The sequence below is a fragment of the Mya arenaria genome, chromosome 10 (genome assembly GCF_026914265.1).
Source record: "Mya arenaria isolate MELC-2E11 chromosome 10, ASM2691426v1".
In the NCBI taxonomy this organism is placed as follows: Eukaryota; Metazoa; Mollusca; class Bivalvia; order Myida; family Myidae; genus Mya; species Mya arenaria.
The window spans coordinates 38,952,624-38,979,883 of record NC_069131.1 but is presented as its reverse complement, the minus strand read 5'-3'; the positions used below and the strand labels follow the sequence as shown (position 1 = coordinate 38,979,883).

The following is a 27,260-nucleotide window of genomic DNA, read 5'->3' as shown; positions in this document are numbered from 1 at the left end:
TTTAAATACCAGTTACAGAGTTACAGTACTTTACCCCTTGTGCTCCCATTATATGCCAGTTTTGCCATTGTGAGCAAACAATTTATTTCACTTTCGCAGCTTGCGTTTGTCAGTACAGTCCAACCCCGTTGGCTTGATCTTGCTTGGTTCGAATTCCTTGTTGTCTCGAACTGGATGTAACCGAATGATCTCTTTATATTGAAGGTTAACATTCCCACTTGGCTCAAATTTCTCGAGGCTGGAAGTATTTTTGCCGGTCCCTTGGAGTTCGAACCAACCAGTATTGACTGACTTGTAAGCTTTGTCCCAAGAAGAACATTAAATGTGCTTGGCTATAAATGATTAATATTTTATTTAGTGTTTTACATAATGCTAGTTAAGGTTGGGGTTGCAAGTATGATAGGGAATTTACGATTTTATCAGCAAACAAGCGCATTTTTATACATAGTGCTTTGGCTTTGAAACTTTCGTAATCCATTGTAGCCCAGTAACATTAGTTGTCCATTAACATACATGTTATGTCTTTCTGTAGCCACCCAGCGTATTTGGAGCAGAAAACAAATCATAATCGATGCAGTTTTTATTATTCTATTAGCAGGGCTGTCCCAGTGATTTGTATGTGTGTTGTTTTTTTAAATAAATATTCAATGGTTGCTTTTGGTTGTTTCTTCATTTGTTATTTGAATTCACAATCCTGTTTGCTTCAAATTTAAACTCAGGAGAGCCCGTAAACAGGCTTTTAAAAAGCCTGTTTCGCTTCTTAAACAGGGTGCTTCATCCCCTTTGACCCCAATTGGGCACTGAAAGCTTCCCGCCAAAACCAATATTTTTCCAATCTACAGTTGTTTTATATGCATTGCATAAAAATTATCACAATTAATCATACATGCCATATTTTCTGGAGACCATTCAGGGGGATTTGTTCAAAAGGCTGAAAATTCAGGGGGATTTTTTTAGCAGGTCTAAGTTGGCGAAATTTTAAAGTATTTTTAGACGCAAGTATGAACAAATGTATTCACATATAGTTTGCTTCGAAAACCTCTTAACTTTTTCATTATACAGAATTATTTTATGTCATGATTTATCATATTTTTATGATAAACTGTCATGTCATATTGTAATGCACTTGCAAAACAAAATATGTCATTGGAAAAATATGTTTTCGAGACAATTAAATTAAATTTACCTTCCTCCAAAGTCTTTTAAAAAATTGTGCTTAATTCTATCAGCTTTGATGACTTTCAGGCAATAAGAGAATAGAATAAATATTATTAATTTCTTCCTTCCAAAAGAGTAATATTTCTTTGCCTTTGATAATTACTACAAATTAATTGATCACTTGTTGTAAAAGTTTACTTTTGGAGAGTTTCGCACACATACTGTGGTTTCACTTTGTCATTATTGCCTGATGTAAAATAAAAAAATAAAAAAAAATAAAAAAAAATTCCGGGGGATTTTTATCTCCCGCCGGGAGACCAGGGGATGGATCGAAATTCCGGGGGATTTTTCACCCCGCCGGGGGATATGGCATGTATGATTAATTTTACGTTAAATGTCCTATTAAATGCACTGGCCTGCCTTGATAGACAGGCCAGGTCTATTGCTCAACAATGCTATCGTTTACTCTTAACTGCAAAACAAAGTAATTTTTTCAATGAAAAGAATATGTGGCAATATTAGAGCACCTGATTAGGGTGGTGATGTCATGCTTATACAGTAAAACGCCCTATTGTATAGAATGAAATGTTCCTGGTGCAGGCAATAGGACATTTACGGTTTTGTAGATGAAAAAATGAAACTGTCTGAATGCATTGCATTGGTTTATTTTTAATTTCTCTGTTATGAATTTACCATATAAATGTGAATAGATACAAAAAAAAATCAAAAGATATGTTTATTCAAAGGAACTAAATATTAAACTTAATATTTAAGATGAATGCAAATTTGGTAGCGATGACTGAAAGAATAAAGCTATTCCTGTACCTGGCTTGGCTTTTCAAGTATGAAACGTAGAACCAATTTCAATGCATAATTGTTTTAGATCAGTTGATAAACCAATATAATTTGCCTTTGTTTAAAATTTGTGTTATTGAAATATAACAGTGGGTTGAAATATATTTCTCCTGTTAATTGTTTTTTTAAGGTCTATATTGTAGAGATGTACAGTTTATACTTTAACCAAGCTGAGAGAAACAAGTGTTATTATGGAATAAAAGTGTTAGAGAAAAATTGGTTTACAGTTTCGTGAAGTTTGAGTAAATTCTGACAAGTATTGGATTTTAAACAAAACCTAATATTTTAGAGAAAAGAATTTTGAAAAAAGAAATTTCTTGATCTGATAATAACATTTTAGGTTTTTAAAAGTAGAATTTAATTGAACAATTATTATTAATTAAATAATTAGTTAATTATTTTTTGCAGACATTTGGTTCTCAAAAGCGATTAAGAATCAAAATGACCCCATGCTGCAATTGTAAGTTTTTTATTAAAATCTCTACAATCTTTTTTCTAAATTTTTTATCTCTCTTCAATGGTATTTATATGATTATTTTTTTAAGTTGTTTTTAGACTCTTTTTTAATTAAACTGAAGTAGAACCTGTACTCCATGTGAATTTAAAGGGAACCACTACAATGTTATTGACAAATTCTCTTACTTTAATGAACAAACAGCAACTGACACATACTTATTTGAACTTTTTTCAAAGTTCTTTTAATCCAAGCCTAAAAATTTTCATACCAATGCTTTTGGGAAAAACAGAGCATTTATTTCACATTTTAAATATTTGCTGACAAAAAATCTCCAAGTTAATTGTTTCTAAATCTAACCCCAAAAACCATGACCTTTTAAAGATAATAATCAGAGACTTTTCATAAAAAATCAAATCTTATTTAAGAGACAACTGAGCCTTTTTTTGCCATTTCTTTTGTTGAAGTTCTTATCTAAAACTTGTTTTACACATAAATATGGAATTGTTCTTTTACTAACAGGTCAGTGCCTCTGTATTGATTCTAAGACACCACAACAATTCTTGTAATAAACTATGGTCAGATATGACTCTCAGTGGGTGAAGTGTTTTGCCATCTGAAGTGTTAATGAAGCAAAAGATTGTAGCAACATGATTATATAAGAGATAGTACATGTCAGAAAAATTGTCAGTGACTAAACAGCAACATAAAGATTTTTCTGGAAATTGACTGGGATTGTATGATCTCATCAGAAAAACTCATCTGTGTTCTTTTTGGATGAAAAAAAAGAAGATTTTTATGGAACTGAGGGATTGTATAAGACAAGATTTCTCTTAAGAAAAATCTGATGAGACTTAACTGTGGGTGAAGGAATTTACATGTTTCTAAGGAATTGACGAGTGCTTCGTTCCTTTGATGTCTGAATGGAATACAAACATGGTGGTTAATGGTTAATTAGGTCTCATTAATAGGTAATTTACTTGATGAATGTGTAAACATAAATGGGTCTATACTTGGAAGGAGAAAAAAACAGATTATAAAATAAGAAAGAAAAATGGACTAGCATTGGAATTGTTGATTTTGTGTAATGAAAAGAAAAAGTCGGATTGTGAATTTTTTTTGGGTAGGAAGAGAGAAATAACCCCATAAACAAAGATAGGAGAGGATAACTATTCTTTTCAAGAATTTTCAAGAAATAAGTAAAATCAGTGTCCTGAAAATTATATGATTTTTTATGTGCTTAATTTTGGTATGATGATATTAATAATGTGCTTTGATATATATAATGATCATTGCATAATTGGAAGGAAAAAAGGGAGGTAATATAATCTAAATTTTTGTGAAAAATATACAATATTAAATTCATCAACATACAGTTGCAATTTGTGTGAAATATTGGGCTAAGTTGTCACAATGGAAGGCCTCTCTTTCCATGAGAATGTGTATAAGAGTACTCCTGTGATTTAATTAAGGGAATTAATAAACAAAAGGGAGTTAATAAGCCTTTAAAATAGGCCAAAGGGAGGTAATTAGCCCTGAAAAGGAGAGTCAAGGGAGATAACAAGGATGGAATACGGAATGAGGCTACCGATGGTGGGTGGGGGTGAAACGAAGAAACATCGCGTGCCTGTACTGCCGGGTGTGGGGCTAGCTGGGCTTGAAAGTATGACTAAGCCCAAACATGGCTCACAGGTACAAGTGTATGTAGTTTGATGTTGATAGTCATTTGTTCTAACATCTATGTATCTTGTTTCCATACTTGTTCTCTATGTTTTAGAAGTTGACAGTAATTTCACAAGGTGTTTGAAATAATTTTAATAGTGTCATGAACTGTTTGCCTTGCTTTGAGACTCATCTAAGTTTTAAATGGGATAGGGCCTATTGTGAACGTGTGCCTTTGGAGAGAGGTGGTGGATTTATTCCACTCCTGGGCCACTTCCATTGATAACATGCTACACAAACCTGTCATACCCCCTAATTTTTCAAAAAAACAAAAATGACATTAAAATTGCCCAAAACTCTTGTATAAAAGAACACTTTGTGATCTGGCATGTATACAAGAAATGGACTGAACATGATTCATTAAAGCTTATAGGCCATGGGCCATTTTCGTACAATAAAGTTATAATATCTACAATCAGGTTACTTAGTGGTCAACATCATATTTTGTCCAATGAGAAGGCAGTATACTTTTATACCAATACATTTATTTCAGTAAATCAGCAGTCAGCCATTATTGATTTTAATCAGGTGAACTGGTAGATATAATCAGTGGCTGGCCCGCTCAGTTTATGCAAAGTGTGTAGACCACTAAAAAAAGTTAAAGGTTGTTAGTATGTACTTTAAAAAAAAAAACGGTTATGTAAGCAGTCACATTAAACCTTTAATTTTTATAAGTTCATTTGAACAACCTTTGACCTTGACTAACATGCCGTGGGCAAGTCCGTTTTCATACAATAAAGTAATAATATCCACAAACAGGTTATATAGTGGTCCATAACCTCTTACACTTTGATATTATCTCCTTTTTATGGACCAATCCTTCCCGTAACAATCACCATTTTGTCAACTTTCTCTCTTTATTATTTTTATAGATTTATGTAAAAGCCACTAGTGTCAAAATATTGTCCTTTCTTTTCAATTGGCCCGTAATTATTTTTTTGAAATGGGCGTTTGTTGAAAAAATCATGAATCTATTAAATGCAAATTTCTGTACTGGTTAAGTTATTCAATGTGGTATCTGTAAAAGGATTATTGTTTTGTATTTTGATCTTATAAATAATTAAAAATATCTGTTTCAGTTCTGCATTTGGAAATTCTATAAGATTGCATGGTTTATTTTTAGTAATTCTTATTATTGATTTAAATAGAATAATTGGTTCGATTGTTTTCTGTTGCATAATGTTAACAAGTCAGTAAATAGAGATTTTAAGCCAATAATACTGCACTTGTGATAGTTTGTTTACAAAACATGACATTTATGTATTCTGTGAAAAACATTGGATATATTTAAATAAAAGTGTGCAGTGAATAAGTATCGCAAATGGAAAAAAGGATAAAATTAATATTAATTTTGAAAATATAAAAATGACAATAATGGAAAAATATTCACTTTTACAGATATGTTTGGGATAATCGTTACAAAAATAGAAATAATGTTTTGTGTGATTTTTGAATTTAGTGTAAAGTGTAAGTTGTATCACTATGGAGTATTATGAAACTTTATATAGAGGTTTAAAGTCTGCTTTGAAGCGATACTCAGGGGAAAATAAATATGAGGAAGATTTCAAGACGATATCTGCGGTGAGTGTATATAACACAGTGTTATAATGATCATTTTTAAGCATTTTAAAATAACATTCAATGTACAGTATATTAAGGGCAAATGTTTTCAAGCTGGCGGGTTCGATTCCCTGCTTACGTACATGCGAGTTTGGTTGGTGGTCACTAAACTGTCACTAAACTGGACAAGTGGGTTTTCTCCCTGTTCTTCGGTTTCTGCCACAACACAAGACCACACTCACCTACAACATCGTGCTGAATCAGTCGAAGTTAATATAACTTTCTTCCTAACCGTTGTAAAATATATAAAGTTTAAACTAAAGTCAGCGTCCTCTTACTAATACTGTTGAAATTCTTGTGAGACTTTTCCCTGTTACAAGCCCTTTGAAACCAGCAAAGTGACTTCAACTAATGAAAGAATAACAAGTATTTCACGTTTTATTGGCTCTGCTCACTCATATGATTGGCAACGCTTATTAGTAATATCAATATTGAGAACATTTTGTCTTCAACTTGAGATATTACTCAAGATTGAAATATATTCAAGATATTATAATTTGATATTACTTGGAATTCATATGTTTCAGCAAATCAAGAAATTCATTGACGTGTTTAAGGTTTCAGCGTACAAGGGATGTAATTCAGTATTGAAATAGAAAGACTAATGCCCCCGTTTGGACTAAATGGCCCTTGATTCATTGAACATTTTATTATGTCCTCCAAAATATTTATGACCAACTATTTGCAGGTTTTGTACGAGTGAAATTACATTGAATGATATTATCTTTTTATATTATTTTGATTAAACTTTGTGAGAGTGTTTCAATAGTTCACTGGATAAGCATAATTTTCAACAGAGGTAAAAATTTCATCCATTCATTGATAAGTCAATATTTATTTATCCATTCGTTGATTGGTCAATATTTATCCATTCATTGATTGGTCAATATGTATCCAATAATTACTATAAACCAATCAGATCACTTAAATGAGCAAATTAACCAAGTTTTAAACCATTGGCTGCAGTTGGATGGATATCCGTTTTGTAAAATAAACTTGAACATATTATAAACCTTTACATTACAGAGCCCATTTCAAATCATATGCTGCAATTATTCATCCATTCTGTAAAAAAAACTAAACATAACCTTTACATTACAGAGCCCAACACATGCCAGTACTCATCGGCATCATCGATCAAAGCAGACGGATGTACAGTCACTATCGCACTCCCAGACGATCCTGCAAACATCCAGTCAGCCGACGGCAGTTGTCCAGCCAAATGCTCATCACCATGGCAACCACATCTCTGCCACCCATCGCAGCAAGGAAAACGGGACAGACTCGGGGAAACAGAACAAAAACGGCATTATTCTTCAGGAGGTATGTTGAAGAATAAAACTCCTTAAAATGCTTCTTGTTTGTCCAACCGTTTTTTTTCTTAAAATCTACTGCCTAGAGCCAATGGGTCACACTAATATTCTGTCACACTACCAACTTATTGTTTACTCTTACTTCTGTAACAGTATGAACAACTGCACTGAAAATTTATGAATATGTTCATAGAAATGAAGAAATTCATTATTTTGTTAACCAGACAGCTTCAGGTTTTCTTAAAAAGAACCCAGAAAATTATTATCTTTGACTGGTTTTCGTGAAAAACATTACTGGGATATAAATCTGATACAAAATTGTTTGGCCCTGCACAAATGTACATGGAATCGGGAATAACGGCATCCGGCCCATGCGCAAATATCTAAATATGCTAACTTTACCTCCACAGGGCAAGTTGACAGCCACCGTTGCCCCGACGACCCTCCCCCATCTCAACCAATCAGAACATCACCATCATCACCGACGGCACAAGGAAGATGATAGTTCCACTCTCCCTTCTCTCAATAAACCTGAGTCGCGACAGAACACATATTCAACCATCGGGACTCCGGAGAGAAGCAAGCGGGACCAGTATGGGAACAAGCTTCCAATGACCCCTGCAGGTAAAAGATAGTGTATTATTGGTTTGAATTTTACAAGTAATTGTTGAAAATTACCTTGGAGCTCATACTCCCCTCCCTTGATTAACTGGAATGAAGGAAACAAGACCAGTTCGAGAATATGCTGCGATGGGCTTGTTTATTGATGAATTTAAATGTACAAGTAATAGTTGAAGGTAACCTTGAAGCTCAAATCCAACTCCCTTGATCGACTGATCGAAATGCAGCAAATGGGACTAGTTTGGAAATAAGCTGCCGTCTGGATTGTATATTGTTGGGTTAGAAAGTAAAACTAATAGTTGAATGTATCCTTGGAGCACATAATCTCCACCTTGTTATTTTTAAATCAGAACATAAACAGACAAAGCCTAGCATTTGATACAAACAGAAGATGTTGTGTTGTCAGTTGATGAACTCAACATTTTTTCAATAAAAACACCCGTATTTGCAAAGGTGAGGCAGTATGTACTTTGGGCACAGTGTGCTCCATAGCTGATATGTATCATCAAAACAGGTCCTGATTTAGCTTTGAACTGGGATGGGCCTGGCTGTTTTACATTAGAGTTTGAACAAACCCTTCAAACCTTTGTGTATGCCAAACTTGTGCTGTTTTTGGCCACAGTTATGACACCAGCAAGTTGGTCCTTGAAATGCTTTGTTTGTGTTTGGTATAAATGTCAAAGTAATTACAAATTTTAAGTATCAACTCAATTAAGCCTTCCCTTCAGTTCTACAGAGGGGTCAACAAGCATGATCCGGTATAACATGTCTATGACACCTGCAGGCTGTTTGTCCTATTGTGTCTTTTGTAAAGTTCAAGTAATAGTTGGTGTTAACCTTTGAACACATACTCCACCTTCTTTTTGGACATAAAAAGAAATTAAATATTTAAGCTGCATGATAGGTAAAATGTATGTCCTAAAGCTTTCTGGTGTCCTTATTTTCAAAGTTTTTCTGTGGCATTATTATATGATGACAGTATTAATTAACAGACGGACAAAATATAACATGTACATGTATACTAATATAGTTCTTCCCTCATCATATTCCAGAGGCTTTAAAACTTTACCGCGGAAAGTTAACATCGTTTGAACAGACAGAAATACTCGACTACCCGGAAATCTGGTTCCTTGGTCTCGAGGCGAAGAAGATTGAGGGAGAGCCGGGAAGTGCCCAGAATAATGGCTACGACGATGAGAATGGTTCATATATTAAGGTGGGTCTATGAAGAAACAAATGCTTGATACTGTCAAACCTTTCTTAGCTTTAGAGCAGAAGAAAAAGATGGGCAATGCATCAAAAAATGGCTATGACAATAAAAATGGTTCATATAATTATTAAAGTGCAGCTGCTGTTCTTAGATAAAAAACAAATTGAGGTATTAAAATTAAAATCTTAAAATTTCTAGATTAGAATTATTAATGTTTTGGCTAACAGATCTTCATTAAAATTCTGCTACAGTTATTAATAAATGCCTTTGAGCAGAAACTGCAAGAAAAGGATTAAAACAAGGATTCTATTCAGAAATTTTCTCTAAGGAATTATGACATAGATATGAAGTTAAATTGCTTATAATTAAATTCTAAATTAAAACACTACCACTATGAATACATGATCTCCGCTCCATAATTAGTAGAGGTTTTAAATTTACTTTGATCGAAGTATCAGCGCATTTAATTTACCATAATTTTCAGTCTGATGCACAAAATTGATCTGAGGGAGATAGGGTTATGACAAAATATCATCTGTATAGATAATTAAAAGGCATGCTTATTTTTGGACCGGTCAATACATTTGTTTTTGTGATCTAGATTATTTCTGTCAATGAATAAAATCAGTCAAGGACAATTTTTATTGGCTTAAACAGTGTGAAGTATTTAAATACTTGATTTATAGATTGTGATACCCATGAAATATGCGCTAAATGTTTACAAAAGTACTACAATGCAATATAAACTGCATTGTTTTTTAAATGCATCTATTTTGGTAACCATTTCAAATGATTTTGCCAATAAATTCTTCAGCAATAAGACCATAAATATATCCCCTTTTTTAAGTTTTATTTTTAATGATTCAATTGTGTTTCATCATACATTTTATCATTCAAAAACAATGACCAGTGTTTAACTAACAAATTAATGTCAAAATATAATTATACTTTTGACAATGTAAAACAGTTACACTCTTTTGCAATTCAGAGTGAAATATGGACTTTTAGATAAAGAAATTGAAATATACTTGTATGATATATTGCCAGGTATTAAATTTGTTATAAATCACCTTGTCTGTGAGGCCATCAAATTACCAGCATTTGGTACCCACTTGGACCAGCCCAACTGCGTTCATACCCCGATAATGACATCATCCCTGCAATTCATTCCTTAATTGAAAAACTTGCGGTTAAGAAGGTATTTTTATGCACTCTGATGACATTTTTGCACTGGGACATGTATATTGTGTTTTTAGATTAACAAAAACAATAATAATCAAATCAAGCAACTAATGATTTTTCAATATTATTATTAGATTGTCTTTGATATTTATTATCGGGTAATCTGAGAATTAAATTGTGAGACTGTTTTACTACATAGAATCACAGTCGAACCCTGTTGGATCGAACAAGCTTGGCTTGAATTTCTCATTGGCTTAAACTGGATGTTAAGGACTGATTTCTATATGCTGAATGGAAGCTTTCCCGCTTGGCTCAATTTTTCGAGGCTTGAGGTATTTTCGCGGGTCCCTGAGAGTTTGAGCTAACGTGGTTCGACTGTATGAACGAAATATTTGAATAAAATGATTTAAATCATTTATGCTAAAAATATTAAAACATTATAGAAATGGGTAGAAAGTTTTTTAAAGCAAAATTTACATTCAACACAGAACGTTTTCTAAATTTGTGTTACCTATTATTTTTCAAATGTTTTTACCTCAAGAAAATAAAGTATTTGGGATGTTTGAAGTTGAGGCTGTGTATGAGTCATCATGGACAGTATCTTTACTGGGCCCTAGCAACCTTATTTATTTGCTTTTTTCACAGTTGGATATTTTTGTGAAATTATTGGACTTTTAACGCTGTTTTTTTTTATCTTGACTCATATCTGTCTGAGGCCTAGCAACCGTCCATAAAATTATTTTTACAGTTTTCACAAAGTGTGATATTTTCACCACACAGGTGCTACACGACCACCTAGTCTACCGGTACGAGATATTCGAGGTGTTGGGAAAGGGATCGTTTGGTCAGGTGGTGAAGGCGTACGACTATAAGACTGACCAGATGATCGCTATCAAAATTATACGAAATAAAAAAAGGTTTGTTGCAGTAGTTATAGATGGTAGTCTTAACATCCTTCAAAACTTTTTATGTCAAGAACGATCTCGAAAAAATCACTCTGTAGATAATGATACAGAACTTATGATATGATGACTGGTTTAAAAAAATGTTTATAGGGGTTGTGTGTGTGCTAGATTGTGGACAAGAATTCAGTTTGCCAGTCATCAAGACTGTACTCTTAAATATTGCATGTTACAGTAACATTTCACGGAGAGTCAGGCTTTTAAAATGCTGTTAATAGACAAGTTGGGATATGAGTCTGTTGTGTGACTTTGCATTGTAAATCAAAATCAGTATTTGTGCCATATATTCAAATGGTACTCTCTTACATGAGAAAAACTACATGTATTTTACTGTTGTTAAGTAAAGGTAAGATTAAATGAAGTTAAATCTTAATGTTTAAGAATGTGTGGCCTGAGCAAAGCCATCAAGCCCTTCTTAATCAATAAGATGTTACTTCAGGTCATCTTAGCATACAGCCTATTGGTTGACACAGTGTCAATGCAAAAGTAGGCAGACCTTTAAACACCTGTGAAAATTGAAATTCTTAATGGTTAAGCTTAGTACCTAATGATTGCTTATCTGCAATTTCATTGGCTGACAATATTGGTTGTTTTCTATATGAAACCTATACCTTCCCAGGTTTCACCACCAGGCGTTGGTTGAGGTGAAGATTCTAGACGCTCTTCGCCGGAAGGACAAAGACAATCAATTCAACATCATCCACATGGGCGAATACTTCTACTTCAGGAACCATCTGTGTATCACCTTTGAGCTCATGGGGTAAATAAGTGTGAATTAAGAGCCATATTGTTTATAGGTACATATCGTACAGGTATTTAGGTCCATACAGTGTGTAGGTCCATATAGTTTGAAGGCCAGTGTAGTGTGTAGTTCAATAAAGTCTGTACTTTTTATGTCCATGATTTTTTTTGGGTAAAACCCCAAAATTTTAATCTGCTACGAAAGTGTCACAGTTTTAAAAGACAACAAAAAATAAATTTGTTTGCAGTTCTGGATATTTCCATATTTTGCATATGATATATTATTCCCTGCCAATGTTTTGCAGGATGAACCTGTACGAGTTGATCAAGAAGAACAACTTCCAGGGTTTCAGTATTGCGCTCATCCGACGCTTTGCCTTCTCCTTATTACAGTGCCTTAAACTCATACAGCGAGGGAAAATCATACACTGTGATCTCAAACCGGTAAGTGACATGTTTAAACTCATACAGCGAGGGAAAATCATACACTGTGATCTCAAACCGGTAAGTGACATGTTTAAACTCATACAGCGAGGGAAAATCATACACTGTGATCTCAAACCGGTAAGTGACATGTTTAGACTCATACAGCGAGGGAAAATCATACACTGTGATCTCAAACCGGTATGTAACATGTTTAGACTCATACAGCGAGGGAAAATCATACACTGTGATCTCAAACTGGTACGTAACATGTTTAGACTCATACAGCGAGAGAAAATCATACACTGTGATCTCAAACCAGTATGTAACATAATTTCGCCTTGTTGCCATTGTTATCGTTAAATCTTGCCTTGGTACCTTTGTTGTTATTGGCAGTATTGTGCAAAACTTCAACCTTGGCCATAAAACTTAAACATTACAGTCAAGTAATTTCAATGAAACATGGTACACATGTTGCCAGAAAAAAATAGACACAAGTATAGCAAAGCTTATAAGCTGGCTTTAATTATGATTCAGTTATTTTGGTTCCCAGTGGTAATAATTATGCTTTGACTTGAGTCCTTGAAAATGGGGAAAAGTACATGAAAAGTACCTGATTTTTTCCCAGGTAGTTGTGTTTGAATCATGATTGTGGTAATTATTTAAACTTTTGAATACTAAGCCTGTTTGAGTAGAAGTAAACTTGTTATAACAATATGGAGTTTACCACAGTATCAATATTACCTGGAAATAACATTTATTAATTAATCAACTTGCCAGACTGTTATTGCTTCACAATTCTACAAGGTGAGATATTAATACACTTGTTAAGGATTGCTCACAATAAAACAATGAACGATTGATGTTGTTTTTTTCTATTTCAGGAAAATATATTGCTACGACAACGAGGGCAAAGTTCTATAAAAGTAATTGACTTTGGTTCCAGTTGCTATGAACACCAAAGAGGTATGTTTTCTCATGCTGATAGCTAATATCTATATGACCAATTGACTTCCATTAAGGTTGTGACACAAATAAATTGGTTTCTGCATTTCAATACAAGCTTAATGTTGGGCAGATCTGATGATTCATAGAGATTTATCTATGAAATAAAAATGGTACTTGAATGTTTTAAACAGTGAAATAACATATTGATATTTTTCACTGTTTTAAAATTTAAGCCTGCTCTAACTTTCAATTTAGTCTTTCATTTTGTTCATACAGTTGAAAGCTGTTATGTTGAACTCTGTTATCTCTGGATATGTCAAATGTTTTTCCGGTCCCGATTTATTTTTTCTGTTTTAAATAAAAATCCGCTTAAATCAATTATTTTATGTCAAGATTGATTTCAACAAAATTTTATTTCACAGAAATGATTTTTTTCACCAAATTTTATTTCACTTCTTGTTTTCTCATCAAATTATATTTCACAGAAATACATATTTTTCACCAAATTCTTATTTCAACTGCGATGCAATATTTGTTCACCTTTGCCTTTGTTTCAGTGTACACATATATCCAGAGTCGATTCTACCGGTCGCCAGAGGTTATCCTGGGTCTGCCTTATTCCATGCCGATAGACATGTGGAGCTTTGGCTGTATTCTTGCTGAATTGTACACAGGTAGGTTCCCCTATAGCAGGATAGTTTAAAAAATGATAATTTGAGTCACTTGATAACTATATACAGTTGAACCCTTTTGGCTCAAACTCCAAGGGACCTGCAAAAATACCTTGAGCCTCGGGAATTCTAGCCAAGGGGTAATGCTTGCTGTCAGTATAAAGAAATCATTATTTACATCCAGTCCGAGCCAACAAGGAAAATGAGCAGAGCGATGTTCGAGCCAACTGGGTGTGACTGTACCCAGAAATTACCCATGTCATCATGTCAATCCCGTCTATCCCGTCTATCCTTCCCGCTTTGGTTTGCCGTCCATTACTTTTTTATCCTTTCTGAGATTTCATTTGGTGGAAGTGACCATCATAACAAAACTGTTGTAACTTGATATAGAAATAGAACGTGTTACCACAGTGTTCAACAAGATGACAACACGTGCCAAAGACCTGGGTTCCTGACTTCAAGGTCAAATTCACTGCTTGCCTCAGAACCAGTTCTGCTGTATACTAAAGCATTATTGATGATGGTGGTTTGTGTCCATTTCATAATTGTGTCATGCATGGTGGATAATTTCATTTTGAAATGGTTTGGCAGAAGTGACCACAATAGGATTACGATGTTTGCGCACAGGACCTGGGTCTCTATTTCTGGGTTAAGGCGCACCTCAACCTCAAAACTTACAAATGGTAGTGCTTTGTGTTCAGTCTGTAATTTGTCATTTATGGTTGGATTTCATTTGACAATTAGTGACCACACACAGAGTCCTAGATTTACATGTAATATGTAACTGAAGCATCTAAATTCTAGACATTTCTAATGAATAACAAAACCAAAAGATAATCAGATTTGGTCTTGTTGTAAAACCAAACAAGACAACCTTTAGGAACGATATGATGCCATGTTTAAAACATTTCATAATAAAATTAATATTAAGTGTCGGTTACATTATGTTGAACTCCTATATTTGCAGGATACCCATTATTTCCGGGAGAAAACGAAGTAGAGCAGCTAGCTTGTATCATGGAAATTCTGGGTCTACCTCCTAACTTGGTGTTGGAGCAAGCCACCAGGAGACGACTGTTCTTTGGTAGGTGCACGGTGTTTTAGCAGGTCTGCTTTTACAGAGAAAACTAGAATGGGCTTTTGAGAAAAGCGCATGTCTCCCCCGAAGGCTTAGTAAACAGACACTTACCATAAAAATGCAAAGGCCTTCAAGTGCTGCTGTTTCTCAGGGAAAAAACGGCAGGTCTTTTATGGACAAAAAACAAAATAAACAAAATGCACGAAAGTTGAAATGAGACGCCAGTTATTGATCGGAAACGGTTTTCATCTTCAAGCCCTTGTGGACTTGACCTTTGACCCAGTGACCCCAACTACTGCATGACCCTTACAAGCATGCAAAGTTTGGAGACTCCAGGTAAAGCAGAACTTAAGTTATTGATTGGAAACCGTTTTTCATCATCACTCTCTTTTTGGACCCAGTGACCCCAAAATTAATACGGATCATCTGCCCAAGAAGACCTACCAGCATGCAAAAGTTCAAGACTCAAAGGCAATAGGAACTCCACTTATTGATCGGAAACCTTTTCTTATGTTCAGGTGTCTGTGACCTTCACCTCTGACATAGTGACCTCAAAAACAATGCGGGTCTTGTACACCCGAGTAACATCTCTACAATTTTTGGTAAACATATGTGAAAGATATTACACGCAAATGATTTTTACATGGAAGGTCACCAAGACCTTGACTATTGACCTTGTTACCCCCAAAACAATTGGGATCATCTAGACATCATGACCAACCTCACTTCAAAGTTTGGTGAACCTAGATCAAAGCATTCTCCTGATATTGCACGGAAATATTTTTTTACATTAGAGGTCACAGCGACGTTGACCTTTGACCTTGTGACCCCCCAAAATATAGGAGTTTTCTAAACCTCATGATCAACCTCCCTACCAAGTTTGGTGAACCTAGGTCAAACCATTCTCAAGATATTGAGCGGAAATGTCTTTTACATTGGGGGTCGCCGTGACCTTGACCTTTGACCTAGTGACCCCAAAAACAATAGGGATCTTCTACACCTCATGACCAACCTCCCTACCAAGTTTGGTGAACCTAGGTCAAACCGTTCTCAAGATTTTGAGCAGAAATGTTTTTTATATTGGGGGTCGCCGCGACCTTGACCTTTGACCTAGTGACCCCAAAAACAATAGGGATCCTCTACACCTCACGACCAACCTCCCTACCAAGTTTGGTGATCCTAGGTCATGCGGTTTTCCAGTTATCGATCGGAAACGAAGTGTGACGTACGGACGGACTGACGGACTACCGGACTGACGGACAGGGCAAAAACAATATGTCTCCCCCAGAGAGGGGGAGACATAATAAGTATAAGTACTGTCATACCATTCACTTTAGGCTGTTGTTGCCAGCGTTCTTGTTGACATTGTTGCCAGCATTGCTGCTGGCATCATCAGTGTGCTTAAATTTCAACATTGACCATAACTATAAAACCATCCATATTATTTAAAGGAAACTTGGTCCAAATGTTGCTCAAGACAATATGCAGATTCACAGCAAGGCCCGTAATTCTGGCATTGATAATTACGGATTTATGATCCATTTTCGACTGAAAAAAACACATAACAGATAAATTGCAAATAAATAATAAAAGTTCCACATTGATGCCATGCTAGAAGGAAAGGTACAATCAATAAAGAATTGCATTTTTGAGTCATATATCTAAACTCAAGACTTGAACAAATGCCCTCAGCTCTTTGTTAGTTCTAGGTGAGTTTTTGTTGTTGTGTAAGACGTAACAGTATCCCAAGTTTTACTGTTCTTTAGTGTGTCATATATAAATCTTACTTCTATTTCAACATCATACAGATTCCAAGGGCAATCCCCGATGTATCACAAACAGTAAGGGCAAGAAGAGGCGTGTCTCGTCCAAGGACCTCCAACAGGCTATAAAGACTAGTGACGCCAACTTCCTAGACTTTATAAGGCGATGTCTCGAGTAAGTTTAACCTTAGTGGTCAGAGATGAGAGTTAACGATTTAATAATGATTTATTGGTCATGCTGCAGATTGGGTCAGAAAAATTGGTTTTCAGGAACAGAAACCTATTAATAATGATCAATTAATATTAGATATTTCATCATGTGCAAGATTTCAATTGTTTTTTTGGCTTCATTTTCTTACAACATATTTCTAATGCATTTTCTTATGTCTTTGTTATTTCATATTTATTCATTCAGCAATGATTAATTTCATTCCTTAAATTCAAGTATCTAACAATGAGTATCAATTTAGAATGTAAAGAAATGGAACTGAAATTGTGAAGGAAAAAAGAAAAGAAAACAGTTTTTAAGGCTATTCTCCAAATGATTGATTATGATGAATTCATTATCCATGATATTGACATATTTTCATATTATAATTAATCAGCGGAACAACATAACACTAAGCAAAATATTTTTTTATATTTCTATGCTTCTTTTCCTAACCTGCCCTTGTCTGTCCCACACCTGCCCCAGGGAAATTTATTATTTCACAAAATAACCAGCTTTGGTGTGGAGTCGTCAAAAATCAGAAAAAAAATATACAAAAATTCAAATATACCACATTTTTATTGTAATGTAAGAGAAGAAAATGTGGATAAGAATCTATGAATTATTTTTCTCTAACCTGAGAGTCAATATTTTTTACAGCTGGGACCCCTCCACACGATTAACCCCCGAGGAGGCGCTGCAGCACGACTGGATAAAGGATGGACTCGTTAACAGACGGAAAGAGCACGCCCAAAAACACTCGAAACATGGTGCCCAGTCTGCCGCATCTGACCATTCAACGGACCCATATAAGACGCCCGCACAGCCGCCCACCAAAGGTGGGTTCTATGATCAATATCTGTCTAAGTTGGTTTGGGAGATTGTGTTCTATTCTGCCACAACTGTTTTGATAGGCTTTCTGAAAATGCCTCTAGCGTGTTTCAGGATCCAGGGCTATTTTCAATTACCAACTTAGATCAAACTTAAGTTAAAGAGTTGAATCCGGGTGTTTTGATTGGACTGTAAATATAACTGGCCATAAGACTGAATGGAATCACTGAAGCATATCTAAAAATAAGGATAAGAATAATATTGAAATCTTCACCAGACTTTTTTCTGGTGCTTGTAAATTAAAGTTTGTGTTTATATATAGATATTTCTGCCTAAATTTCTAGTATATAAAAAAATCACTCAAAACACATTGGTTTTTTTAACTTTTGTTTCTAAATGTTTTGACATTATGCCTTCATCAGTTGGAAAATTCTATGATTAATTTACTACTGAAATACATGACAATATGTAAAAATCATACACAGGTCTTTTTAAAAACACAGCACTTAAAAACATTTGTATGAAGATAAGCTATGGTTTTAAAAACAAAAAATGATTTTTCTGTTGATAAAAATGGATTTAAGATATTCACATGAAACTAAGTACACATGTTTCCAGTGACCTTACACATGTTTAGCAAGGACCGTAACTCTGGTTTGGATACTTTTGGATACTTGCTGTTGGTTGTTTGTTTAGTGCAGTGGTTAGCACACTCGCTTCTCACCTGGTTCGATTCCCGGCCTGGGCACATGTGAATTTGGTTTGTGGTAACCAGCCAGACAAGTAGGTTTCCTCCTGGAACTTTGGTTTCCCCCACAACACAAGACCACACTCTCGCGCAAAATCGTGCAGAGAGTGATTAATATAATGTTGTAACAACTTGTTTCACAATCGTTGTAAAATAAATAAGTTCAAACTTTATAGTTACTGAGCCTGTTGACAATCTGAGAAATAAATACTTATGAGCATTATAGTCAGTTTGCAGGGAAGTTGTTGAAAATGATTATTAAATAATTGCAGAGAAGTCGAAGACAGATGAGTGGAAGTTGAACTTGAAGGAAAGACGAAGCTCGAAGAAAGAGGAGCGTGTACCCCCTGTAGGGGCCTCAGCAGAACAGAGTCAGGATGAAATAAAGTCTCACAGAGGTATGGTTACAGAGCCCCTTTGATTGGTCAACATGCTGTAAAGTACTTGTTTATGTTTTGATTTCAAGGACTGGCATAGTCTCCAATAGTACAAATTTTTTAGTGCATTTAGGTTTAAGTTTTTTGCAAGTTTTGGAACACTGATGATTTTTTTTTTTTTTTAAATATAAGTTAAAATTTTAATTGGATTCTTAATATATTTTGATGGTTAATGATGGTCTAGGAGTAAATATATCAACATCACAAATATTATCTGGGAATGAATTAGACTTACTCACTGAAATATGCAGTGTGCAAAGAAGAATTTTACTAGTCCAAAGGTGCAAGTTGAGGATATATAAATAAAACAATAAAAACTGCAGGGACAGGCCCAGAAGTAAAAAATAAACCCTGTTTAGCGACACAGGGCAAGGGCCAGAACAACAATGAACTAGAGACACAAACATATAAAAGACCACATACACAAATACAAACACACCAAACAGACTACATGTACCCCCAGTCACATCAAAATAGGTTCACCTATAAATGATGGGATTTATCGCCTTGAAATGGTCCGTGAAACATGAGTTTATTGGAACAGGAGTCTACTGGGGGCTGAAATTAGTTTACAGGCCATAATCCACCTTTAGGAAGACTTCCATTAATGTTTGTAAATTAATTTCAAGGTCCAAGTGCCAAGTCAGCGAGAGGGAACAAGAAACAGAGTCATCAGGAGAACACTGGGACAGAGGACGTCCAAATCACCAAGTTGAACCTCTCTGGTGTCCATAGCAACCATCCTGCCCATAGCAACCATCATAGCAACAGCGGTCACCATAGTAACAAGCAGGATACAGACAAAGGCAGTCTTCCACCTATAGCAAAATAGCTTAGAGATTAAATTTCAATTAAGTTGATTTGGGACTGTTTTGTAATTTTAAGTTGTAATCTTAAAATATCTTTTGCTCCTATGGAAGTGCTCAGATTTACAAAAGAGGCGAAATTAGATAACATGTGTTTCTTCTCCTTCAGTTGCAAACTTTCTGTATTTAATTAAGTACATCGCAAAAAGGAGGAAAATTTGTCTCATAATCTGATTAGTGCTTATTTAAGTTAAATAAGCTGGGACTGTGATGTTTTCTACTATTTGCAGATTCCATTTGAGCCTTTATAAAGATCTTTTATGAAATTTGCCCAATTTTTGAAAGTAGATTTTTGGCAATAATTCGAGTCTTGATGAGAATCCAATTATGAAATCAGCCCAGTTTTAGAAAGTAGATTTTTGGCAGTCTGAATATATACATGTAGTTCAAGTTCTGATAAAGATCTTTTTATGAAATCAGCTCAATTTTAGAAGTAGATTTTGGCACAAAGTGTATTAAGAAACATTTATAGAGAGTAATTGTATATATATAGTTATAGAAATTATCAGTCAAAGAGTTAAGCATTATTTTTCATGTTTGTCAAAGTGATAACAAAAGACTAGCTCTTGCCAAAATATATGACAGATTTTACATTTAATGTCTTAACAATCTGAGAAAAAATAAATTAGTATAAATTAGAAGTCAAATTAACATAATCAGTCTATATTTTAGATTGTGGATACATTTAACCAAAAGATTTGGAACTATGTATTGAGGATTGTATTGACAATTAATGACTCGTAGAAAGATGCTTTCAAGAATGAAGTTTAAATATATGAAGTTAAGATCTATCTACAAGCGTATTGCTGTTTATTACCTTTAAGAAACTGACAAGAACTTGAACTTTGAGCTTGTACTTTTGATTGGATTTCAGATAAGTTTTTTTCTGAACATGTTATTTTTTCATAGTTGTTATTTGTTGATTTTTGATGACATTTTATTTGAATTATTGTTGATAAGCTAAATTTCATTTTTGAAAACAAATCGGTTATTTATGATTGTTCAAGAATGATAGAATAACAGGATCATTTAAAGAAAAATTGTTTTTAGCTTCTGATTTTGGAAGAAAAAAGGTCTGGGTATTGGTGATAATATTGGTTACATTGGTGATTGCATCCATCGAAGTGCAAATTTGTTTACCTCAAAAATCATTCAAGATATTCAAATGAAACTTGGTACACCTGTTGCAAGAACCAATATACTTTACATCTAGGCAGTATAATTTGAGAAATAAAAGTCCAGTTTTGTTGGGATCTTGAATTCGTGGAATACCCAACCCATGAAAACCATGAAAATTAATGTCCCACATATAATAATGATTTTACAGTATGCTCATATACAGCAGTACTCTTTCTTTAAATTATCCCCCTTGTTTCACTAAATAAAGAAACACAGGTGAGTGAGTGTTGCCTTTCGCTCTGGTGTTCTTTATTATTATTGCCTATCCATATTTTGATGGCATTGTTAATAAGCTCAATTCGTACTTTGGGCTAAAACAGGAGAAAAATATAATTTAAGTACCGTTATCATTAAATTATTTCATTTGTTCCTTGTTGTGTTTTAATGGACTAATGCTCAGGACATAAATGGTCATATCATAACATTGCAGACGTCGCATAATAATATGAACATGTATCTTTAAATTTCAGGGAATGTTTGAATTGCATTTAAATTATATTTAAGGTCAGTGGTCAGATTTGTATGCAAGTTTCAAGAAATGTACTGTTATTTCATAGCATTTTTAATATAATTTTATTCATAATTATGGTTTCTTTTTGGAAGGACGTTATGCATTGATCCATAGAATAAGAAATATATGTACCAGTGTATTTCGCCAAATATTGCCATGCTATAGAAATATCATTTTTGGCATTATGAGTATAATGTAGTCCAAATAATTTTTTTATCATCTTTGTAAAATAAAAAAATGCAAATAATTTATAGTAATATTTTATCATGCATTACTATGGAAATATTGCTTTTGGCATGATAAGTATATAATGTCCAAATAAATTGTGATCATCTTTGTAAAATAAAAAAAGGAGTAGATAATTCACCTTTATATTTGAATATGTATTTTCTTTTTCCATTTTTAAGTATTATAAATAAGTATTATTTACATATGATTAACTAATAAGTTTCCAGTCATGGAAAAAATCTTACGTTTTTAGTCTTGTGAATTTTAAGTATACTGTGTATTCTTCATATTTAGTTAAAATAGTAATCAATGCACAATAATATTATATAAAAGTTAGTACCTATCTTTGGTTATTGAAACCGTTAAATCTGCTGAGGCTATTTCACCTTGCTATTTCAGTGGTTTAGAAGACCAGAAATAAACAGTTATCTTAGTCTTAAGGCAAAATAACACTTTAAATAACACTTTACTAAGCCAGCTGACATGCCTGATATTCTGAGTAACCCACTAAGTAAAACATACACAATATTATTAACTAAATCAAAATTTGGTGATTGTTATCGTGATCCCATTGGTCGATGAAAGTGCGGACACTAAATATATATATATATATATTTATCAAAAGAAAACATAGTGTATACATATGAAATGTGTATAAAGTTTACTGAAATGTAGATGATCATCGTTTTAATTTGTAAAAACAAATTTTGCTCAATCTCCATATAATCGTTGTATTAAATCTGTAGTTTGTGCATGATGAAATATGTCATATTTAAAACATTTTTAGCTCCACTGTTTTTCAAGAGAAAAAAAATCATGTATTGTCATAGCCTGGGCTTCGCTGTCATAGCATTGGCATCGCTGTCATAGACTGGTTGTCACTGTCATTGTTTGCAGCATTATTGTGCGAAAGCTTCAACCTTGCCCATCCATCAAAAACCATTCAAGATATTCAAATGAAACTTAGCATATATGTAGACAGAGAACTTACACACATGTTAAGCAAGGCCTGTAATTTTTATATTTTGGGGTTTTGCCCTCTCTTTTTTGACAAAGATTGCAGATGAGCGTTGTTGTGCACTTCATGGTGCTCTTGTCTGCTCTGCGGTGCTCCATGGTGCTCTTGTGCACTTCGCGGTGCTCTCGTATGCTTCATGTAGCTCTACTGCGCTCTGCAGTGCTCTTATGCACTCCGTGGTACCCTTGTGCGCTATGTGGTGATCTTGTGCACTCCGTGGTGTCCTTGTGCACTATGTGGTGCTCTTGTGCACTCCGTGGTGCCCTTGTGCGCTCTGCAGTGCTATTGTGAATTCCGTGGTGCCCTTGTGCGCTATGTGGTGCTCCTGTGCACTCCATGGTGCCCTTGTGCGCTATGTGGTGCTCTTGTGCACTCCGTGGTGCCCTTGTGCGCTATGTGGTGCTCTTGTGCACTCTGTGGTGCCCTTGTGCGCTATGTGGTGCACTCCGTGGTGCTCTTGTGCACTCTGTGGGCTCTTGTCTTTAAATCATGTCAAATTATACATAGATTTGTATAAAATATTTATATTTTGTGTTTTACCTGTGATAAGAATTTTTTTTTTCAAATGCATTTACCCTATATATTATTCTCGCTCTTTGAGTAATTGTATAATTAAAGTGTACTTTTTTTTTAAGTAATTGATTTTTTTTTTATTCTTTTTAAAAATGCATTCCAAAGAGTTTTTATTGTTTTGTTCAGTGGTGTAAAATTCATTCATCATTCTATTTATTTTTTAATCACAATGTGTCTTATGGTATCATGATGTTTTTATTTATTTTAAGGGAAATCCAGATAAATTAAATGGCAATCTAAAAATATTTATCAATAAAACATGACCAAGAACTGCAGGGTACTGTATAGCCAGTATTTTTCTGTGGGTTTTATTTTCGAAATATTCTAGAAAAATATATGCTATACAGAAGCCAGTTTATTTCTTTCAATAATGCTATAACAATCCAATGCAAAGCTCATAATAAAACAACAATATAAAGTGTACTTTTTATTGCATTTTTAAGTGATTTAGTACGTTTTTCTGAATTTTTGTTTAAAGTACAGTGATTATTTCCAATATTCAACTGTTAATTGTTAATAACAGAGTCTATTTTTATAGCAATATAGGCTATTTATAGATATATTGGGTGTTGTGTCTGCATAATGACACAATTTGTATGGTGACCTGTATTATTTACCTATTTCAAACAAACAGTCGAAACCTGTCGGCTCGATATCACTTGGCTCGATTTTCTCAAACTTGATGTGAAGGACCGATTTATTTTACTCTATGTAAGTATTCCAGCTTGACTCAATATTGGCGAGGCACAAAGATTTTTGGCAGGTCCCTGGGTTATCGAGCCAACGGGTTTTGACAGTACTGTAAACTATTTTTTCACAAAAAACTTAAAACATACAATATTTAGTCATTAAATTATATTTCTTAGTGAATCAATACGGTACACAATATTACAGTCATGTAATATACATGTTATTATAAAATCGGTTTATTTATATATTTCTGTAAATATTCTGTTTTATGTATACATGTCTCTGTCCTGCCACTACTTATATCAGTATTTTGCATTTTTGTCCGTTTGCTAGTCATATTTTTATCTATAATTTTCATCGTCATCATTGATATACTGTTTGTCTTTTATTTTCTATGCCCTTGGAAATAAGGGACAGAAACCCCCCCCCGTCATTTTGTGATCCAACATTATTACTTATGAAAGCTTGCGAACATTGAACGGGCCTTATAAGTAGTTGTTATCTTAAAGTATAAGATTGCAGTTTTTCAGATGTATTAATTATATATGATTACATTTATATTAAAATTATAGAAGAATGCATTTATCAGCCTCCTTCGTTTTTATGTATAGCTGTAGAAAAATCAAATATAAGACATAATTAAATGTGCCTTCATAATTTATCAAAATGTATCTGTGATGTTTATACATGTTATATTTGATTGATTACTGTATTTTTAAATGCAATATCAAATATTGTGTTGTTATGTATCTGTTATGAAATCAAATGTTTGTTTTGCCATCTGGTCTTTATTTTTTTTCCATTCAAGTGTTTTAAATACTTAGCAGCTAACGAATTGTATAAAAATGAATAACTTTCTGTTTGGCCAAAGTTAGCCAAAACATTATTTGATTGGGGCATATTCATACAATTATTTCTTATAACCAAAGTTATCATATATTTCCTCAAACACTGTTCAAAATATTTAAATTAAACTTGGTACACATGTTGCCAAAACAATTAACCCATGTACCAGATCTGGCTTTAATAACTGTGTCCTTGACCTAGCAAAATTTCAATATTGGTTTTGCATTTTGCTTGGTCAGATGAAAACATGACATGTAAAGACCAAGTTTCATCAAAACATGCTCACACATTCTACTCATCAAAACTCTGGGAAGGTGGGATAGTATTGTGCCCTTGACCTAGTGGCAGCATGGTTCAACAATGTATTAGGCACGAGTCGTCGAGATGTTTTTGTAAACAAAGATTAATTTACATCCTTCGATAGCATGGAGTGGGCATGACATGCAAGGTTAACCTGTTGACTTTATATTGTGACCTTGACCTTGAGCTTGGGTAAAGTGTTTTGCATGTTGAAGCAGCCTTGATGACCAGAAAGGTGACCAAGGTCTAGGAGATGGAGCTTACACATAATACAAGGTATTTCAATCCCTTGACCCTTGTACTGTGACCTTGACCTGTTGCTGTTCCAATATCAGGGCCCCTGATTACAAACAGTCTCAAGTCTGGGTGAGAGAGGTCAAGTGGTAAAGGTGTTCACCCCTGACGTTGTGGGTCCAATCCTCATCCAGAGTCCTTTCTCATGGCCTCTCAAAAAGGACACAGTACTGATATCAGCCCAGGAAACAGACCTCAGAGTGATTCTTATCAGCTTTCAGCTGCTATTACACTTGAGCAAAAATAAATGAGTATAAACCAAATCTGAAATAAAAAAAGAGTTCAAACTGCTTATATTTTTTCATTGTAACTTTCTTTCTAGTAAAGCATTAATGGTTATAAAGGTCTTAATTTATAACTATTTCAAAGTTTCACTATCATTTGCAACCTAAGGTAAACATGCAACTCAAATTTCATCAATATGCTTTCATTCAGGTGTATTAGATATGAGCGGACACAAAGTCAAGGCTTAATGTTATGACCTTTTATTGTTACCATGAGCCTGCAAAGTTCCATTTGGGTTTTGCATATCACATACGTTGCTCAGAAGACATGCCACCAAAGTTTCATCAAAATCCTTCAATGAATGTAGAAAATATGAATCGGACACAAAATGCAGGTCTCCAAGAATAAAAATGGAATGGACCTTGACCTCAGGATGGCTGAAAGGTCACATTATATTATTGTTATAATTATTTCAAAAAAGTGACTCACTCTTGTCCATCCAAATATGAAGGAAGCATGAAACCTATTGTTGTCTCAGGTGGGATGATTTTTATTTTTTATTAGTAGGACCCATCAACTCATTACTGTATTTTACTGTTTTAAAAAAAACTCGGAAAAAATAATTGTCATGCCTTCTTGCCCTTTAACTCTGAAGAACAGTCGGATAATGATAGTCTCATTATTATGATGCTAAAAGTATTGGCGTATATTGTCAATAAAGGTTAAACATTCATAGAGAACTGGATATTTATTCATAAAATCAAATAACAGAATGAATATTGTGTGCACCATAGCAGTTAAATATATATATAAAAAATCATACTTTCATCAAATTTTTAAAAAATCGAAAGTTTAACTGGCAATCATTTTTTTCTTTTTCTTTCCTACTCCAGAGAAAATATGATATTTCAAAGTATGAGTAAAACAATATAAGAAAATTCACCTAATAAATGTTTAAAGGTTGTCTTTTTGAAAACCTCGAAATTAAAATATTACAAAGTAGTATTACCCACCAAAACATAAAAAAACATGTTTTGAAATCTATATCATATTGAACAACACAGTCTATATACGGTACAAGATAACCATACAAGGCAATTTTAAATCTTATGACAGAACAAGAAACATTTCATTTGGTTAAAGTATAGTTTTGCAGAATAAATTTGCAAGAGAATCCATAATAACTAGGGTAAAACAGTTGTTTGTACAATATTAATCTTTTCTCCAAACAATGTCACTTAATTTTCACATTTACACTTACAAGGTTACCATGATTATGCCTGTGAAGTGTCCTTATGACCCACATAACCAAGGTCTTTACCAAAGATTTCCCACAATCCCTGGTCATGTGCCAAGGATTTCCCACAATCCCTGGTCATGTGCCAAGGATTTCCCACAAACCCTGGTCCTGTATCAAGGATTTCCCACAATCCCTGGTCCGGTGCCAAGGATTTCCCACAACCCCTGGTCCTGTGCCAAGGATTTCCCACAATCCCTGGTCCTGCATCAAGGATTTCCCACAATCCCTGGTCCAGTGCCAAGGATTTCCCACAATCCCTGGTCCTGTGCCAAGGATTTCCCACAA

General features: G+C 34.2%; 1 protein-coding gene across 5 annotated transcripts in view; it reads left to right on the top strand.

The window, feature by feature from the left end:
• The window catches only part of LOC128205491 (dual specificity tyrosine-phosphorylation-regulated kinase 4-like), a 36,854-nt gene extending 12,105 nt beyond the window's left edge, over positions 1 to 24,749 (top strand). For 2 of the 5 annotated variants that reach the window (XM_052907184.1, XM_052907185.1), the window contains exons 2-14: positions 6,911 to 7,132; positions 7,533 to 7,746; positions 8,796 to 8,959; positions 10,916 to 11,052; positions 11,717 to 11,857; positions 12,144 to 12,282; positions 13,146 to 13,227; positions 13,767 to 13,883; positions 14,848 to 14,964; positions 16,767 to 16,896; positions 17,590 to 17,768; positions 18,781 to 18,906; positions 19,575 to 24,749. In XM_052907184.1, the coding sequence (XP_052763144.1) occupies positions 6,911 to 7,132; positions 7,533 to 7,746; positions 8,796 to 8,959; positions 10,916 to 11,052; positions 11,717 to 11,857; positions 12,144 to 12,282; positions 13,146 to 13,227; positions 13,767 to 13,883; positions 14,848 to 14,964; positions 16,767 to 16,896; positions 17,590 to 17,768; positions 18,781 to 18,906; positions 19,575 to 19,777 (1,971 nt within the window). In that variant the 3' untranslated portion in view covers positions 19,778 to 24,749. Of the gene's footprint in view, positions 1 to 2,198; positions 2,270 to 2,421; positions 2,474 to 2,989; positions 4,160 to 5,424; positions 5,771 to 6,910; positions 7,133 to 7,532; positions 7,747 to 8,795; positions 8,960 to 10,915; positions 11,053 to 11,716; positions 11,858 to 12,143; positions 12,283 to 13,145; positions 13,228 to 13,766; positions 13,884 to 14,847; positions 14,965 to 16,766; positions 16,897 to 17,589; positions 17,769 to 18,780; positions 18,907 to 19,574 lie in introns of those variants that run through there. The other 3 variants (XM_052907181.1, XM_052907182.1, XM_052907183.1) reach the window with 3 other exon arrangements.
• The last annotated feature ends 2,511 nt before the right edge of the window (positions 24,750 to 27,260 follow it).